This window comes from Antechinus flavipes, chromosome 3 (genome assembly GCF_016432865.1).
Source record: "Antechinus flavipes isolate AdamAnt ecotype Samford, QLD, Australia chromosome 3, AdamAnt_v2, whole genome shotgun sequence".
NCBI classification, from domain to species: Eukaryota; Metazoa; Chordata; class Mammalia; order Dasyuromorphia; family Dasyuridae; genus Antechinus; species Antechinus flavipes.
In genome coordinates this window covers 212,702,802-212,722,964 of record NC_067400.1, presented here as the reverse complement: position 1 = coordinate 212,722,964, position 20,163 = coordinate 212,702,802, and the positions used below count along the sequence as shown (strand labels likewise).

Sequence of the window (20,163 nt, the reverse complement as noted above, 5' to 3'; positions counted from 1 at the left end):
ATTTATAGATATTTATATTGTTATAATTATAAATATCTGTATTATAAGTACTATAAATATTAATAAATATTTGTTGATTGATAAAAATTAAGAAACAATTATACTACAATGGAAGAAAGAAAGAATACAAAACCTAAGTTAGCTAAGGTTTCTTCCAATTCTTAAATCCTATGGAATTTTTTTTTAATGTAGAAAATTACAAAATGTGTTTTTTTAATTATTCTAAACTAAAATGTGCAAACTTGAGATGTATATATTTATATTTACATATATATAAAGTAAAACTTTATATACATATATAAAGTAGAATAGAAAAAGGTATACATGAAATTGTGATTATTATTTACAGCTAGCTTTCTTTTTAACTATATATTAAATTCAACTTTTAACTTTCAGAGATGTTCTGCTTGTCTCTTTACTTCTAATGGTCTTTCTATGCATTTATCCCCTCATTTTTTTAACCTCATTATTTTTTTTTTAATGCTGTTTTCTATTCCTTCAATATCATTTTCTCTCCCTTTTCTTACTGAAATTCCTACTCATCTTTGAAAACAACTCAAATGCACCCATCTCCATTCAGTCTTCTCTGGTCACCTTCACTAATATATAGGCTATTTCCTTCCCCCTTATCCTGTGTAGCACTTTGAATATAGTCAGATCTTAAGCTTCAAAAGAGCAAGGATGCTTGTCTTTTCTAAATTTGGTATCTCCCGCTAAAGTCTGGAGCAGTACTTTGCATATAGGATGTGCTAATGAATTAAACTGACTTAGAGCTTGCATTAAAGGACTCCACAATTTGGCCATGACCTACCTTTCCAATCTATTTCCTTCCATTCTCCAAAGCAAATCCTCTATTTCAGCCAAACTGGTCTATTTATTTTCTCCTAAAGCAGATCACACTAATGTTTGTCTTCTATTAGAAGTATCTTTCTACTTCTGAATATTCAAATATTGTCAGTGGTTCCAAGGGTCAGATCCATGAAGTATTTTTCTGACCTCTCAGACTAGTGATCTATAAAGATAATATCATTATCATGGTGTGTAGCACTCAGTTGTGCTTAATACAATCTCTACATATAATACAATCTCTAAATATTTCTTACCTTTTACATGTGCAAATCCTGCTTTGAGATTTTAAGTTCTTCAGGGGCTAGATTTATTATATGGTACACTTTCTTTATGCATCCTGTAGCTTCCTAAATAGTTTTCTGAACATAGTAGTAGCTCAGTTAATGTTTATGAATAAGTGTATCAGAAATGGGCTCTTTAGATTTCGTGACCCCCCCCCAAAAAAAAAAAAAAAAAAAAAAAAAAAAAAAAAAAAAAAACCTTGCTCAGTGATTCAGATATAGGACAGTTTGGAAAAGCTGCCAGTCGAGTTTTTTTCCCCATTCCCAAAGGGAATGATATGAGAGATACTTTTTATAATTCCCATTGATTTTGGTCATGGGTTTTGCTATTCAAGGTAAACTTTACTGCCTCTTTATACCAAAATTCTTGTAAGAATGGTTTAATTTATCCTGGTTTATGATATAATTTATCCTTATCTTAAGATAAGGACATGGAAGTAAGAAAAATTAATAATAATAATAAACATTTACATGACACTTTAAGGTTTGCAAAGGACTTTATGTTGATGATTCCATTGATTTTTACATCAGTAGATATTATTCAACTTATTCAACAATTCAATTATTCAACAATAATTCAACATAATTATTGTTATGAAACTCTAGAAGTTAAATCACTTACATAGAGAATAAATATCTGAAAAAGGATTAGAATAGGACTTTCTGATTCCAAGTCTAGAATGTTATCCATTGAACCATGTAGTTGTTTCTAATTTAAAAAAAAAAAAAAAAAGTTAAACACGTAGAAATATTTAAGTCATCAATTGCTTTTTTTTTGGCGGGGGGGAGGGAGGGGGAGTGCACAAGGCAATTAGGATTAAGTGACTTGCCTAGGGTCACAGTTGGTAAAGTGTTTGGAACTAAGTTTGAATTCAGATCCTCCTAACTCCTGGAGCTGGTGTTCTATCCACTGTGCCATCTAGTTGCCCCCTCATCAAATGCTTAATATGAATTTTAATCTCATTCCAATCTATTTGAATGGTTGGCTCAGAAACACAAACTTCATTTAACAGTTGTTACTGATGCAGGTCATGTAATTAGTGGAAACTGATCTCTAATCTGTTACATTCTTGTAACATGTTCTTAATCATGGCATCTATCTACCCAAAGTAATGCTGAGTCTGTGAATTGTATCATGAATCTATCACATCTTTCCTAAGTGATAAGCTCCTTCAGCACAGGAGCATTTTTTAGAAAAATGTCATATCGCTTGGTACTCAATTAGATCTTGTTAAAATGAGAGGAGAAGCAGACTAATAGCATAATATGGGCACAGCTTAATGAAGGTAATGTTAAAAAGTTGTCTATTGAAATCCATTTTTCCACAGAAAGCAAAGTTTTAAAATTACTCAATGTAAGGAAAGGTTATTTGAGGGTAATTATTGAATTCAAGGATTGAAGAATGGAAGTTTTAACATTACATTTGAAATGATATATTGTGATTAGAAATTAGATAATATCATCATAAACATATTTTTAAAATGTTGTTACATGATGTGAACTCCTTTTACCTATCTAAAATCAAACTGGTTTTATTTCTTTTGATTATGACTATATGTAGTTATTCTTTTTTTAGTCAGATTAGTATTTAGATTTTTTAAGGCTTTCTTAATAATTATTATAATATATCATATTATAATTGCAATTAATTATAATTTATATGTTTTACATATATAATTAAAAGGCTAGCAAATCAGGTTCAGATAAACAGCAGGCAATACATGTAATTGAAAGTATTATTGGAAAGGAAGTGAAAATGTGGATTTTAGTTCTGGTCCTGACACTATTCACATATAGGAAGCAGCCCATAAGGCATTAAATATGAAGTCACAAGACATATGCAAACACCTTTTACCTACCTAAAATCAAACTGGTTTTATTTCTTTGGGTATGACTATATGTGGTCATTTTTTTGGTCAGATTAATATTTAGATTTTTAAAAGACTTTCTTAATAATTATTATAATTTATTATATTATAATTAAAAGACTAGCAAATCAGGTTCAGATAAGCAGCAGGCATTACATGTAATGAAAGTATTGTTGGAAAGGAAGTGGAAATGTGGATTTTAGTTCTGGCCCTAACCCTGTTCACATATACAAGGCAGTCCAGAAGGCTTTAGATATGAAGTAATAAGACATGAATTCAAATCCTAACTGCCACTTAATCAGATTTAGAGTTAAAAGAGACCTTACCAGTCATAATGTCTAAGGCTATCCTTTTACTAATGAGAAAATTTGAGGACTACTAGAGAGGTGAGTGTTAGAGAAAGAAAATGGTTTTTGGTTTGATTTTATTTGGCAGGCCATTAAGATCTATTGAAATTTGTTTTGGTTTTGGTTTTTAAATTAAAGGCCCAGTATGGTCAGTTTTAAGCATTAAGATTAAACTAATCACAAAATGAAGATAAGGAAATATGTCTAGCTGAAATTGAACAGCATACCTTTTACCATAAAGAGGGCTTTTATTCATATTGGACTAGATTGCTTCTGAAGTACTCAGTATCTGAGATCCATTAGTTGAGGAGGAAAGAGTAAAGGAAAGAGGTATTACAAGAGCTAATGTAATAATCCTTGTAGATAATAAACTGAGACTACATCACATAAGTGAGAGGTATCAGATTATGGTCGACACGACTTAGTAATTGATTAGAAATGAGATATAAGAGATAGGAAAACACTAAAACCAACACCATGATTTCAGATACAGTAGGCCATGTGAATGGTGTAATACAACCAATAGAAATGGTAAAGAAGAAATGGGCTTGGAAGAAGAAAATAAACTTAATTTTAGACATGTTAGGTTTAAGATTTGTTGAGGACATTTAGGTGAGATGAGACTATAAGCTGGTTAAGGAGCTTATTCAAATCAAAAGGTCAAAGATGGAGACAGATGTAGTGAAGGCATTTTATTATTCTATGTTATAGAAGTGCTTTTTTTATTCCACAGATTTAAAAGAGGGGGGAATCTTCACATCACAGATAGGTGAAGGCATAGGAACAAATGAAATGACTCAAGGGAAAAATTTTAGAAAGAGAATAAGCAAAAGGCCAAATTTTAAAACTTGGATAATACTTACCCTGAGTTAAGGGAAAGACTAAGAACAGAGGACATTTAGAAGGAAGGACATCACCACCATCAGATGTTACAGAGAGGATAAATGGGAATTTAAAAGAGCAATTGTATTTGGCAATTAGCAGGCCATTGGATGATCACTAAGAGAGTGTTTTAAGGAGAATAGTAGTAATGGAAACCATACTACCAGAAATTTAGGAGTATGTGAAGACATAAGGTAGGAAGAAAAGAAGATTATATGATGATAATATTGGAGAGTCAAGAAAAAAAAAAGATGAAATAATATCAAAGCAAAAGAGGTGTGATCAAAAGAGGCCAGGAATGAGTATACTATTTTACTCTGAGGTGGAAGGAAGAAAGGAAGAAAAGAGAAAAAGAAAGAAAGAAAGAGAAAAAGAAGGAAGAGGGGAGAAGGGGAAAAGGGAGGGAGGGAGAGTGTTTAGTGATGGAACTGAGAAATTTTAAGGGCTGAAAGACTTTGAATTCATCATGTATGTCTCCTCCTTATTTTTTTTAACTATGAGCCACCTATCTATTGGAAAAGGAAATCAATTTTTGAGAGTCTTAGCACTTTATTTTTTAAATAATAATTTTTGAAGGTTTTTTTAAGAAATCATATTTTCAAGTCATATATTTTTCAAATTAAAAACAGGAAACATTTAAATATAGCAACAAATATTGAAAAAATTTTGATTCTATATTATGATGAAAAAGGAGAAGAGAGATAGTAAAAATAATTAAAATGGCTCTAAAAGAAAAAAAAGGCATTAGAAAGGCTCAGCAAAAAACAGAGCAACGAAAGATGATTTTTCATGTAGTAATATTTGTCTTATAATCTTTTAGTTTATTGTGACTAAGAATTTTACATATGAAGAAACTGGGGTTCTGAAATTCAAAATCTAATTTTCCAAATTTTATTCATGCCACAAGTCAGTCAACCAACGTTTATACCAGGCACAATGCTAAGTGATAGGGGTAACAAAAAGACTAGTGGCACAATGGATACAATATTAGGCCTGGAGTCAAGACTTTTTTCCCCGAGTTCAAATACAACCTTGGGCATTTAATAGCTGGTTAAATCACTCAACCATTTTTGCCTCAGTTTTCTCATCTGGAAAATGAGCTGTAGAAGAAAGTGACAAACTATTCTAGTATTTTTACTAACAAAACCCCAAATGGGATTATCAAGCATTAGATATCATTGAATTAATTAAAAAACGGACAACAAAATATCAGAGTTTGGGAGGAGAGAACAGCTCTTGTTTTAAAGACTTAACCTCATGGCAGCATATAGTTTGAACTGGGGATGGGTGACTCAGGATTCATGGTAGCCTTAGGTAGCCTATTTCAAATATGTCTAGAATAATTGTACATATTTAACTATATTGGATTATTTGCTGTCTGGGGTGGGAGAGAAGAAGAAAAAAATTTGGAATACAAGGTTTTGCGGTAGTGAATGTTGAAAAATATATTTGCATGTATTTGAAAAATAAAAACCTTTTTTTAAAAGGAGAGTGGAAAATTCTATTTCAGAATTTCAGAAATTCAGTCATTAAGTGATAAGGTCCCTGAACTAGGATAGTAAATAAGTGATCTTAGAGAACGCTTGGAAATCGATAGGGTGGGAGAAGGGTACACACTCACAAAAAAAATCTCTTCACCAGATTTGATGTCTGATTGAGAGGTGGAGCTGTTGGAAAGATAGGGGAAAAAAAGAGATTTTTAAACCTGAATTTCAATCTATAGAGAATTTTACAAATTTGCCCTAACATAATTAATAGATTTTAAACTGGCTTTATAAAGATGATAAATCTAATTAGAATATATTTTAAAGCACTGACTTCTTTGTCACTCACCATAGATGAAATGGATTGCCATTGGTGTTCAACATTAACTCAATGGAAAAATAATTGCTCATCAAAACCAATCTCCACTTCAACCAACTTGTAGAAACTGCCTTCTAGTCTTCAGGTTCTTTCTTCCTATATGCATCTAAGACTTTTTATGCTGTTCCTCTTATCACATAGAGAAATGACCTAATAAACTAGTTTACCTCAAACCAAAAACAATTTGTTATCCTTTGAAGGCCTATTAATGTTTTAAAAAGAGAATCTTTCATGAAGCCAAAAAATCTCTCTACTAGTGAAATTTAGGAAACTGTGACACTTAAGTGGGGAAAATTTAAAGACAAAAAGGAGGAAGGGCGGAGGCTGTATCTAGAAACCATAATAGCCACTATCTCGTGTACCAGCTAGCTAGCAAGTCCAACCCTGACCATTTATGTAGCTGGGTGGCAGACCAGTAAAAGTGCCAGATCTGGAATTAAGAAGCTCAGAATTCAAATCTAAATACAAACATTTATTAGGTGTGTGATGCTCAGGTTCCTCATCTGTAAAATGGGAGTAATAATAGAACTAACTTCCTAGGATTTTTGTGAGGCTCAAATGAGATAATAATTATAAAACACTTAGCATAGTGTCTGGCATATAGTAAACACTATGTAAATGATAACTATTATTTTTTATTAATTATATTGATTTTTCCCATCCACTTAAATACTTACATACACATGGAGAAAGACTCTAGCTTAACTACTCAACCCAAGCCTCTTTTTTTTTTTAAATATCATCACAGCTCTACCTTGTTTCCCCTGATGTTTAAATCCAAGCTCTTTCAAAGAAAGCTTAATTCTAGAATATACTTTTTAAGTTCCAAGAGTTTTATCACTCTCAGCATGCTAAAAAGGTGACAATACAAGAAATAAAGAAAGGGTAATGGAGAAAAGCTCACCATTAACAGGCTACTAACATTAACAGTAGGGAGAATTTCTTATTTATTTCTATTGACAAAACTGTCTAAACTCCAGAAAAGAGTTCCAGACTGAGAGTATTATTTTTTTCCTTTTGCTTCATCATAAAATTAATTTGTTCTGTGTGTCCAGTTGTAGCTCTGAGCAGAAGCTTTTTCTTTCCTTATCTTCTTTTAAAGAATGACTCCCTTGTGTGAGCTACAGCAATGCTGGGGCCATATACAGCGTGTGCAAAGAAAGAGATCCTACTGTTGAGCTTCTGGAAAGATTGATACTAACCTAAGGGGAAAAGAGATTTGAGTGAAATGTTTATCAGAATACGATTCAGCCAGAACATATTCCCTATTCTTTTTGGTTTTTTAATTACTGGAGTTTTTAAAATTGAAATTGATAGTATAATTCCTAAATGTGTTTTCCTCTTGCAGTCCAATTTTTCATGTATCAAAAACTCTCATCTTCCCCATTCTCCTATTTCCCCTTCCCCACCAGCTGTTTCTTCACCTACAAGACCTAAAGCCAATGTTGGATTCTGAACTAACTTCTGCACGTTGAAGTTTTAAACAATAATCACTTTTAGAAATAAACGGATATGCAACTGTCAATAAACTTGGGTTTTATATCTTGACTTGTTTTCCTGCTTTTAGGTTTTTCCCATTCGGCCTTCACATTTGGTATTGAAAGTCACATCAGTCAATCCAATATCAATGGAACACTAGTGCCACCTGCTGCCCTGATCTCCATTCTTCAGAAAGGCCTGCAGTATGTGGAAGCTGAGATAAGCATCAATGAAGTAAGTCTCTTTATTGCCACAAGCAGAACATACACTTGGGCAATTATTGATGTGCTTTCGTTAGAAAAGCCAGCCAGAGCAATCACACTTTTGGGGAGAAATGTTTGAAAACTCTTCCTGTCTTGGAAAACAAGTATTAATTAAATACTTTTTTCAGATAGGTACTGGACAGAAATTTTAAGTGTTTCACCTTTGCTTTTCATTTCCTTCATAAATTGGGGACTGCTAGTTACCTAGAAATAAAAATAGAAGTATGATTTCTGTGCTCTTTATACATCTGTGTTTTTTGTATATATAGAACAACGATCATGTTTAGTATGTAAACAACACATTTTCAGATCATTAAAAAGTACACAGCAGCTTTTCATCGACTTAATATTTTGATGTTATGCTCATTTGGTAAGCTCACTTCATAGGGTGTCTTGTCTTTTCTCATTTGACTCTGCAAGCAGGTGGATAAAAAAGTGACCACACAGGAAAAACAGATGGCATTGTTTTACCTGAATTAAGCAGAATAAAGAAGAGGTTATGATTTCGGGGTGAACAATTTTCCAGCATAATTTTATTTTTTTTTCCTTAAAAGGGTGGAATTAGTAGCAGAAAACTAAAGCATGGTTTTAAATAAAAACCTGAAATAATGTAATTGTTTCTTCCCACTCAAACCCCTCCCCCACCTCTTTCCTTTATGATTTAAAAATATTAAATGAAAGAACAGTTCTCCCATAAGCTTCTTTGGCTTCTACAGACTTCTGACATCATTTCCTTTGGGACAGTTGGTTCACTTTTATTCATTTTTTCCCCATTTTTTTTTATTCTGCCTTCATTTTAGGTTTCAGAGATATGGTTTTCATCTGAACAAATTTTTCATGGCCTTCTAGAGTTTCAACAGAACTCTAGTTCTCAGCTATATCCTTGAATACCTTCACCTGTTACACTCACCATTAGCCTTAACAGCATCCCTGCCTTCCCTTCAGATATTATTTTCATATACTAGTGGTTCCCAAACTTTTTGAGTGTAAGAATCTTTTTTTATATTAAATAACTTCATAGACACTAATCTGATACTACCAATGGTAATTGTGGAATCGTTGTTATCCATTTGGTTAAGAAAATAATTTAGATCTTTGCTTGCTTCCCAAAGGGGAAGGGAAGGATTGGAGAAATTTTGAAATTCAGAATTTTTAAAAGGAAAATTACAGGAGAAAAAAATGATGGTAGCACACAGGTTCTATAATTTCAGCAAGGAGAACTTCCTACTCCACTCTGTATTAAGTCTTTTACTTAATAAGTAAGTCCTAGAGAGTATTTCAAGTGACAAGGAATTTGTGACTTACCCTATGTTCTAGAGAATTATCTGAGTCAATTAAAGAGAAGTTAAGTGACTTACCTTAATTCAAATAGTATCAGAGGCAAAATTAGAATCTAGCTCTTATTGACTCCAAGCCCAGCACCCTACTCTGCAAAACAGAAAGCATATTTAAAAACATCTACCATGCATTCAGTAATATTTTTAGATATAATTGTATTTTATTAATCACAACAGCATTTAATTCCAAGATAAAAATATCAGTATCAGATATTCATTCGGTATAGCAAGGATATGTTTCCTCGTTTTAATGTATAGACTGTTAGAAGCAAGTAAAGAATGAAATGACCATCCTTAGTAGGTATATAGATTAGAGGAACTCTTAGAGTAATTCTGTATCTTTTCTCCACCACCACCCCCAACCTCCACAAGGATACTCATCCCACAGAGACAGAATCACTGCCTTGAACACTTAAAAACATCATCATCTTTATCTTAATCCAGTTTGCACAACTGATAGAACAATCACTTATCCCCTCTTTCTGAAACTCTGAAGTATGATGATGTTCACAAGGATCATCATGGATTCCAAAATATTGTAACAAACCTCCCTCCCAAGCCTGCTAAGTAGTCAATATTGTTAAAAATCTCCTTAATCATTTCCCTCCAGACTCAAGAGCAGAATAGTTTGCCTAAAAATAATCACTTTCATCTTTGCTGTTAATACAAGATCAATTAGAGCAGCTTTTGTTGTTGTTTGTTTCAGGAATGTTGCTTTTAGATGCATTGACAGACCAACCATTCTTGGCATTCTGATCCTAACAACTTTTTTTTGATATTTTATTTTTCCAAATACTATAAAGACACTTTTCAATATTCACCTTTGCAAAATCTTGTGTTCCAAATTTTTCTCCCTCTCTCCTCCTTCCTCTCCCTTCCATCTAAAAATAGCAAGCAATCAGATATAGGTTAAACATCCTAACATCTTTCAAGCCTTCTTCACTATCCATGTTTTTCTATTCTTATGTTCAACCCCATATTTCAACCACTTGTCTTTTCTATTTCTATTTCTTTTTCTCAGATCCTTAATCTCCCCCCAAATCCCCTATTTTTTAAATTATGGAAGATCTCCTGCCTATTTCTCTCCTTTTCCCATACCTTTTCTTCTAAATTGGGGTGTCTGTTCTCTCCAATGACCTTCTCCTTCTTTTATCTTTCTTTATCCGCAAGTACTTGTTAGGTCTTCTGTATGATCTCCTAACTGCCTTTATTTTCCTCTCTTCTTATTGTTCCTTTAAGTGCTTGATCAATATGGGATTTCTGTTCTATCCCATTCTCAGGAAACCCTTCCTACCTTTTCTAATTCTTCTAAAATACTGGAACTCAAGAGATCATCCATTCATGGGATTAGAGCATCAGTTTAAAAATAAATAAATAAAACAAGAGTTCTCAGAGGATATTTAGTCCAATTCCCTCCTTCTTGCCTCCTTGTATAAACATGGAAATTAAAACTTCACAAAGTTGTGCCATGTGTGTTCACACAGGTGACCATTAAAGATCATTAAAGGTGGAAATGACTATCTTGCCAGCTCTTCTTGGAACCCCCTCATTCTGTGAGTGAGGACGGCTATAGCCTAACGAGATTAAACTCATCCAATATGAGAAACAAAATGAAATAACTCCTCATGTATCACTGATGTCTGTAGAAGTTAAAGAAAAAAGGAGTCGGAGTTTTTTAAATGTTTGAGAGAGTTTTTAATAATTAATTTATATGGTTACTGCTTTTAATATAAGTATTGCCAGCGTCACATAAGCACATATCCTTTTTTTTCTTTCTTTGGGTCCTGCTTGTATTCAAAAGAAACATGTTTTTCTGATACTGCAGAATGAATCTAGTCAGTTCATTGCTGAAAATGTCACAGTAAAAACATGTGCAAAAAAGTACTTTCTAATGCATTTATACATCAAGTCAGGGCCAGCTCTGCAGGTTCAGATTTCATATGGTTACAGTGTGTGAATGTGCTTAGACTAAAAGGAATTTTATGCTGTATGTGGAGAACTGTACAGAGTAAGAAATTTAAATTGATGTAGAGGCAAGCTAGGAGTCTAGCAGAGAGGAAGAGCTCATCCAGATATGAAATTTAAATATTTCTGTAATTGTTCAATTAACAGAATCAGCATTAGATCAAGATCTAAACCCATGAATGGGTTTCACATTCACCTTAAATACAATCTTAATCCAAGGTTGGTAAATAACTTATTTCAATCTATGAAATAAGATTCCTTAGGAGTCGGGTCTGGATTTATGTATGGTGAATTAGTTCTTGAAGACATTCCTGATTTGGATTTGAAATCTTGAAAGAGCTAATTTTACTATATCTAAAGGCTAGTATTCATAGATTTTTCCCCCCCCAGGCTTGCCATAATGTAAGCTCCAAAAATTATATCAGCTTTAGTACAAAAATGTGTACTAGTTTCTAAATTTTCCTTAGTCTATAAGAGTACTTGTGAGTTGATTTATCAGACATGTGTTAAATACTGTCTATTGTATGAGAAATAAAATGGCATAGGATATAGAGGGCAAGTCTTCAAGTCAGACATTATGTTCCAGGATTGCAATTACTCTTTCATTTCATCACTTCCAATAAGAAGGTTTTGTAGAGGAGGAGTTGAAACCTAAATTGGGGGGGGGGGGGGGGATGGAAAGAAATGATAATAAATAACAATAGTTAACATTTATATAGTACTTATTACATGCCAAGCACTCTACTTAGTACTTTACAATTACTATTTCATTTGGTCCTCACAATAGCTCTGGAAGGTAAGAGTTATCATCCCCATTATACAGATAAGGAAACTGAGGCAAATAAAGACTAATTAGTGATATCCTCACAACAGCCCTGGAAGGTAAGAGTTATTATCATCTCCATTATATAGATAAAGAAACTGAAGCAAACAAAGATTAATTAAATGACTTGACCAGGGTCACACAACTAAGGAAGTATCTGAGGACAGATTTGAACTCAGGTCCTCCTGATTCTAGGCCTAGTCTACCATGTGACCTTGATGCTCACCAGACATGAAAAAACAGAATAGCAAAGGCAGAAGAAGAAGACCATTTGGGCTGAAATGTAAATATTTAAAAGATTACTAAGACAAAACTAAAAAGGTAGATTGGAATCAAATTGTAAAGGGCCTAGAACATGATATCAATCCCTGGCATCTCACCACACTCAGATCTCCATAACATAGGCTTAGATAGCCCTAGTTTTTACTTTTTGAAAATTGAAATTAAAATTTCAATTAAAAAACTTTTTTTCTTTTTAAAAATTAACTTTGTCCTTACTTTTTGCTACTGTGCCTCAAAGGTTTCATTTGTCTTGTTCCCCCTTATTAATTTTTTCCCTTAACTACATCTGGATATTATTTTCATACCTCCCAAAATTAATGATCAAATATTATATTTTTGTATATAATTTGTATATTTTATGTGTATGTATGTGTGACAGTGTATATATAATTTTATATATCATTGTAAATTTTTGTCATGTCTTTCCTGATGCCTTGACGTGCCAGTGTCTTCTCTCCTGAAAAGATTACCTTATAAACATGTTTTTTAATATGCATATACAGCATATATATATTTATAATTGTATATTGTATTGCTTATATATGTAGTATTATAATTTTATAAAGTACAGTGTACAATATATGTTACATATTATACAAAATGCAGTATATGTTGTGTATAGTACAATATACATGTATAATCATTTGCATGCATTTACATGCATACCACTTGTATTATTATCTATACAGATATGTACATATTAAGCAGTACTCCTCTATACCTGTTACATATGATATATACACAGGCATGCATTATGCTGAACAACATACACATATAAGTAATACTACTACATATTCACTACATACATTATTATATAATTATTAATTATATTATATATTTTATATATAATAAGCATATTATATAATGTGTATTATATTATGTAGCATAATAAAATTAAATTATTAAATCATGAATATAACATGGGCATATATAAACAGTATTTCTACATAATTACATGCATTATTATATACATATCAAATATACTTGTTATATACACATACTATAAGCATTATATATATATAATATATATAATATATTTGTTATGAACAGACATACACAATATAGATATACACAATGCTACTATATACAGAATAATAATATTTGGGGTATGTAATACAGCAGACATTTTAAGCAATAAGTATGATTTAATAATTATAGCCCATGCATATATAAGCAATACTTCTATAATTTACATGTATCATTATATACATATAATACAGACTTATTATATATAAACACACTACATTCATTATTATATACATATAACATGTACTTGTTACAGACACACAGTGTATTCTATATACAGAGTAATAATTCATGTGATATGTAACATAGCACACATTATAAGCAATAGTCATGATTTAATAATTATAACATGCATATATAAGCAATACTTCTATATAATTTACTGTGTGCATTATTATAATCATATAATATATATTTGTTATATGCACACTATATATATTATTATATAAAATACATATAATATATACTTGTTATGTAAAGACACAATACTGTCACACACAATTCTACTATATATAGAATAATAACACTTGTGGTATATAATACAGCAGACATTATAAGCAATAATTATGATTTAATCATTATAACATGCATATATAAGCAATACTTCTACATAATTTACTACATGCATCCTTATATACATATAATATATATTTGTTATATACAGACACACAATACAGTCACACACAGTACTACCAAATATAGAATAATAACACTCGTGGTATGTAATACAGCAGATATTATAAGCAATAATTATGATTCAATAATTATAACATGCATATATAAGCAATGCTCTACATAATTTACTACATGCATCCTTATATACATATAATATATATTTATTACATACAGACGCAATACAACCTACAGAATAATTCATGTGGTAATACAGCACACATTATAAGCAATAATTATCATGTAATAATTATAACATGCATATATAAGCAATACTTGTACGTAATTTACTACATGCATCCTTATATACATATAATATATATTTATTATATACAGACACAATATACTACCTACAGAATAATAATTCATGTGGTATGTAATATAGCACACATAAGCAATAATTATAATGTAATAATTATAACATGCATATATAAGCAATACTTCTATATAATTTACTACATGCATTATTATATACATATAATATATTCTTATATATAGACACAATGATATTACATATAGAATAGTAAATCATTTGGTACATAATATCGCACATATTATAAGCAATAACACTACTGATTTACTACATACATTATATACATGATTATAATATATATATTATGTGCCTTTACACAAGTAGTACCATTGCATTTCTACTACATGCATTAATATGCATGTGTAGTATTTGCACATGTATTATTTGCATATGTAAACAATGCTGCTAATTACATAATGATGCATAGGGTGTATATATAGTATGACATGCATCTAAAGAATACCTCTACATACGATATGCCTCATAATACCTTCATAATGTAAATAGCGTGTGTGTAGTAGAATGCACTAATTATTAGGATAATGCATGTAGTGTGTAAATAGCAGTTTTGCTTATTTATATGTGCCGTCAGTTACTGAGGAAAGGAGCAATTTCATTTTTGTAAGCATTTGTCCAGTGCCTGACGCAGAGAATATTCCTAACAAATGCTTATTGACTGAAGATAAAGTCCTAACTTTGGAATTAAAGGACCTGACTTAACCCCTCTCTTAGACGCGTACCTTCTGTATGACTAGTGGCCAGTATCCTTGCCTATAAAGTGAAGGGGTGAGACGAACTGGCCGTTGCAGTCCTTTCTTCTCAAAGCCCGTGATCCTACGGCCCTGGGATTGCCGCATCATGTCCACTGGAGATTGCCCTGGACTGACCTTTCCGAAAGAATCGCCCCTCTCTCTAGGAAAGAGCCTGCTAACCGCCAGCGTGGCTTTCTCTTCCAGGATGGTACAGTCTTTGATGGTCGCCCCATAGAGTCCCTATCGCTAATAGATGCCGTGATGCCTGATGTTGTACAGACCCGACAGCAGGCATTCCGAGAAAAACTAGCTCAGCAGCAAGCCAATGCAGCAGCAGCCGCCGCCGCAGCAGCTGCCGCCGCCACCGCCGCCGCGGCCGCCGCCACCCCAGCAGCCGTCTCCCAGCAGAACCCACCAAAGAATGGAGAAGCCACTGTGAATGGGGAAGAGAACGGGGCACATGCAATAAGTAAGTGGCGACCTGCGTTTTCTCTCTCCAATGGGAAGGAAAGTGCCAAAGTTGAAAAAGTTCGTTCTTAGAATTCACCTGTTTTTTTAAAAGCTCTACACCTTCGAGCTCCACTCTGTTGTAGCGCCTACTCAAAAGTTCTGAGATGTCCTTTAGTAGGAATATTTTCTTTACCAGTTTAGATTTTAGTAGATAGATAGAAGGACGAAAAGAAGAAAAAGAAGAACAAAAGGGGGGAAAAAGGAAGGAGGAAAAAAGAAGTGAAAGAAGAAAGAGGGGAAGGGAGGAAGAAAAGGAGAAAGGAAATGGGGGGAGAAGAGAGAAATAAAGACGGAGAAGGAGGGAAAGGGAACAGGAGAAAAAAGAGACTTAATAAATATTTATTAAGTGAGATACTTATTAAGGACTCCACATGTGCCAACCCAATATACTAAGCTTTTAAAAAATATTACTTCATTCGGTCTTCACAAAATCATAGGATCTTACATCCTATATCTGGAAGAAATCTTCATTGCTACCTACTAGTTCAAGTCCCCTCATTTTACAGAAAGAAACTGAACAATAACTTGCCTGGCTAGTTAACTGGCTGAATCTAAATCTGGATTTGGTTTCTCTAATTCCAGAGTCCACACACTTTGCATCAGCTGATAAAATGGTGAACTTTGAGTTGAGGCACATATGAGCTGTGTCATCCTGAGCAAGTCACTTGTCACTGGGCCTCTGTTTTTCCATCAATAAGAGCACCTATTCCTAAGGGTTATCTGGGGATCAGATATGTAAATTACTTTACAATCATTATTATTATCACTATTATTCATCTCTCCAGATTTGACCAGCCTGGTACTCTGACAATAGATATTAGAACTATATCCAAAGCATTTGTAGTCTTAGAATAAGAGTCAGAAATTGTACTTTGATAGCTTAGCCTTCAAAACCCAGAGTCATTTCACCATCACAATGAAGCATTTTAGCAGGATTTTAGGAAACAATTAACAGAGATTAGGTCATTTGGTCTAAATTCACAGCTAGTCTTTTAATATCTTTTATGATATCCCGCTTCTGTTCAGACATAATTAGTGAAGGGGGAGTTGAGTATCTAAGAATTCCAATTTTATACCCCCCCAAAAAAAATCATTCCTTTATTCAGCCCAAATCTACTTCCCTATAACTTCCACCCATTTTGGTCTGCTGAAACAACACAAAAAAAGTTTATTTGCTTTTCCCAATAATTAACTTTTTGGGTGTTTAAAGGATCTAAATCTTCTTTTTTCTGGGTTCAGTACTCCAGGTCTTGATCAACCTTATCAACATTTTCACTGTCCCTCTTAATGTGGTACCCAGAACTAAAACATTGCTCATGATGTATTCTGACTAGTGCAGAATATGGCAGAATTATTTTCTTTCTAATTTTGACAGTGGTATTGCACTGTTGATTCACATTGTAGGCAACTAAAACCCCTTGGTCTTTTCCAGAAGAACTATTCTTATAAACGCTTTTCTCCATATTATACTTATAACTGATGTTATTATCCTAAGTACAAGGATTTATGTTATAGATATTATACTTAATTCTCTGAGTTTGTTCCTATCATATCTTTTTGAATCTTTCATCCATGTTTGCTATCCATCACCTTGGTGACACCTCCACATTTGGAAAGGGTAACTTCTGTATCTTTGTCCGAGTAATTATATTAGTGCCTTCCTGCTGAGATTATCTCCACTCTATTCAAAATGTATTTTGTTTGTATATAGTGTCTCTTTTATTAGGTTGTGAATTCCTTGAGAACACTGACTATCAAGTCACTTAAACCCAATTGCCTAAAAAAAAGCACACAACCCATATATGTTATATGATAGCGCAAGTCAGTCTCTCTGAACTCTCTCAAGTTTGTCATCTAAGATGGCAATAATAAAGAAACAACCTATCTCAAAAGTTTATTGTGAAGGAAACACCTTGTTAGGTAGGCATAAAGTACTATCACTATGACATGTGATCATTGTTTCATTTATTTGCTTAATAATTAAAATTTTTCCAAAATCCATCTTTTCCCCTGTTGTCACTTTCTCTATCTTTTGTATATTTCAAAAAACCAACTAAATGAAAAAACAAAAACAACAAAAACAGCAAGCTGTTTTAATAGTTGATTCATCTGGATCCAGAGACTTGAATCTGCTGCGTAAAAGCCTCAAAATGTTCTCTTACCATCTGTCTGGATGCTTCAATTCCTCCTTAACTAAGTTTGTTATGCCCTATGTCATCTGAAGACCATTCTTGTTGATAGAGAAAGAAACAAAATTAGAGTTTGGTGATTCAACTTCTTCTCTGTCACCTGCTAATATTCTCCCATCTGGTCTGTAGTGTAGGACTAACACTTTAATATTCTTTTTCTAGAAAAATATTAAATAGAATTTTTAAAATCCGTTTGTGACATGCTTAGCATTTTTGGTAAACCTCAGCTTATTTGTAAGTCTTTCTGACACTTTATTGACAAATCTGTTGTTACAGAATTATTTTTCATTCGTGTCGATTCTTCATGATCCCATTTGGGATCTTCTTGGCAAAGATGCTGGAGTAATTTGTGATATCCTTCTCTAGCTCCTTTTATTGAAGAGGAAACTAAGGGAAGCAGGGTCTTTTATTTGCCCAGGGTCACCCAGCTACTAATGTCTGTGGCCAGATTTGGACTGATTTTCTTGAGTTCCTTTCAGTTTCCTTTAAGCTTAATATACCAATAAGATTACCAGCCAAACAGGTTCATCATTAATCAGATGATCTTAGCAAAAATTGACTTAGCAACAGATATGTTTGTATATATGTATGTTTGTTAATATATATGTGCAAATAAATACATATATATCAATACACACAGAGGTTTCAAGTCCTTATCATCATTCTGTCTTTCTTGATTGCAAACTTTTTTATCTGTATTAGAAAAGCATTCTCAATTTTCATCACCTCTACCTAACAGCAGTATTTTAACACATTCATATCTGTCCTTTTTTTCCTCATCCAAAAAGTTTCTCAATTTTTCTTTAATTCTAAGATTTGTGAATTTCCTTACAGGTTTATTATCTTGATACACAATTAATCACTCAGTGAGCATTTAAGTACCAGTTATGGGTTAGGTACTATGCTAGGTAATAATAACAGTAAATGTGCCAGGAACTGTGCTAAGGACTTTGTAATCATTTTCTTATTTATTCCTGTGAGGTGATGATGCTAATACAATTAATAGTTGACATTTATATAGCACTTACTATGTGCCAGGTATTATATAAAGCATTTTACAGTTATTTTCTCCTCACAATAATTTTTTGAGATAGATGCTATTATATGTTTTGAAAATAAAAAGTGTTAATTAAAAAAAAAAATAAGAAGACAGGTAGCAGGACTTGCCGGTCTGACAACTAGACTTATTTTTGCTTTGTATCCCTGATGTCTCATATGATATCTTGTACACAATAGGCTTTTAAATAAATGAGTTGAATTGAATTTGAAAAAAAAAAAAAGAGAGAGAGAGAGAGAGATGCTATTATGATCTCCATTCTACAAAGGAAAAAAATGAGGCAGACAGAAATAAAAGGACTTGCCTACTATTAGCTAGTAAGTGGCTAAGGCTAGATTTAAACACAGGTGTTCCTGATTCCAGATCTAGCACTGTATTCCCTAGCTGCCCAACAAAAACAAAGCATTCCATGACAGCAGGAGTTTGCATTCTGCTGGGAAAGTCAAACATATAAAACACATTTATCTTTTCTATATAGCACAGCGCCCCTAGAATCTGGAAAATCTCATAAAATTGTTTGGCCCTCCCTTTGTACCAGATAAGCAGTCTGAATTATTATGGTATTAAAAGATAAAATGTGTTGATATTATACAATACTATATATAGTTTTTATGAATTTATGAATTTCTAAACTTTCTCTATGATGTCTACTAGCCTTGAGGCATCATCTGTGGCTTCCACAAAACCCCAAAATTCCCATTCAATTTTTTGTGCTGAATCATGGACTATTGCATCTGTGATGGGAAAATCATAAGGTGGAAGGAATAATTGTATAGGATTTACCAAAAGGCTCAGTGTAGTTTTAAGCTAATAAGACATTGACTGTTGGAATCCTCTGTAACTATGTAGTACCAAAGTAGTAAAAGGGTGGAGGCCTCTCATTGAATTGTTCCTTGAAGGATATTAGGAGTTCTGAGAGGCAGTCCATTTCCAAAATTAGTTAGAGATTTAAGTTGGAGAATTATGTATCAGAAGTCATGAGAAGTCCTGTTTGACTGAACCATAGCATACATGAAGGGGAATACAATATAATCAAGCTAGAAAGATAATTTAGGACCAGGTTATGAAGAGCTTTTGAACACAGAAAAGTTTCTATTTGATCCTAGAGATACTATTCAATCCCTGTTAAGTAAGGGACTGAACCTTGTCAAACCTGACTAAGAATATCATTCTGGCAACTATGTGGAGGACAGATAAAAGGAGTAGGAAAAGGACTGATATGTAAAGAGAATATTTTGCAATATCTTTTTGTAGTGGCAAAGAACTAGAAGCCTAGGGGTTGCTCATCAACTGTGAGGAATGATTAGAAAGATTAAGGTATATAAATGTAAGAAATGATGAAAGGGATGGTTTCAGAAAAAATGTGTAAACTGATTCAAAGTGAATTGAGCAGAACCAGGAGAAC

The 20,163-nt window shown here is 32.8% G+C and overlaps 1 protein-coding gene and 1 long non-coding RNA gene across 14 annotated transcripts in view; one reads left to right on the top strand and one right to left on the bottom strand.

Annotated features, from left to right (window-relative positions):
• TBL1X (transducin beta like 1 X-linked) overlaps positions 1–20,163 on the top strand; it is a 359,711-nt gene that overhangs the window by 294,874 nt on the left and 44,674 nt on the right. For all 12 annotated transcript variants that reach the window (XM_051984556.1, XM_051984558.1, XM_051984547.1 and 9 more), the window contains 2 exons: positions 7,658–7,803; positions 15,207–15,471. In XM_051984556.1, coding sequence (XP_051840516.1) covers positions 7,658–7,803; positions 15,207–15,471 — 411 coding nt within the window. The remainder of the gene's footprint in view (positions 1–7,657; positions 7,804–15,206; positions 15,472–20,163) is intronic.
• LOC127553655 (uncharacterized) lies at positions 1,916–11,358 on the bottom strand. 2 transcript variants are annotated; one of them, XR_007951793.1, is made up of 2 exons: positions 8,213–11,358; positions 1,916–7,292 (listed from the first exon to the last, which is right to left on the bottom strand). It is a non-coding gene; the product is annotated as an uncharacterized LOC127553655 (long non-coding RNA). The 2 variants fall into 2 exon arrangements; XR_007951792.1 differs by lacking the exon at positions 8,213–11,358 and adding an exon at positions 7,994–8,204.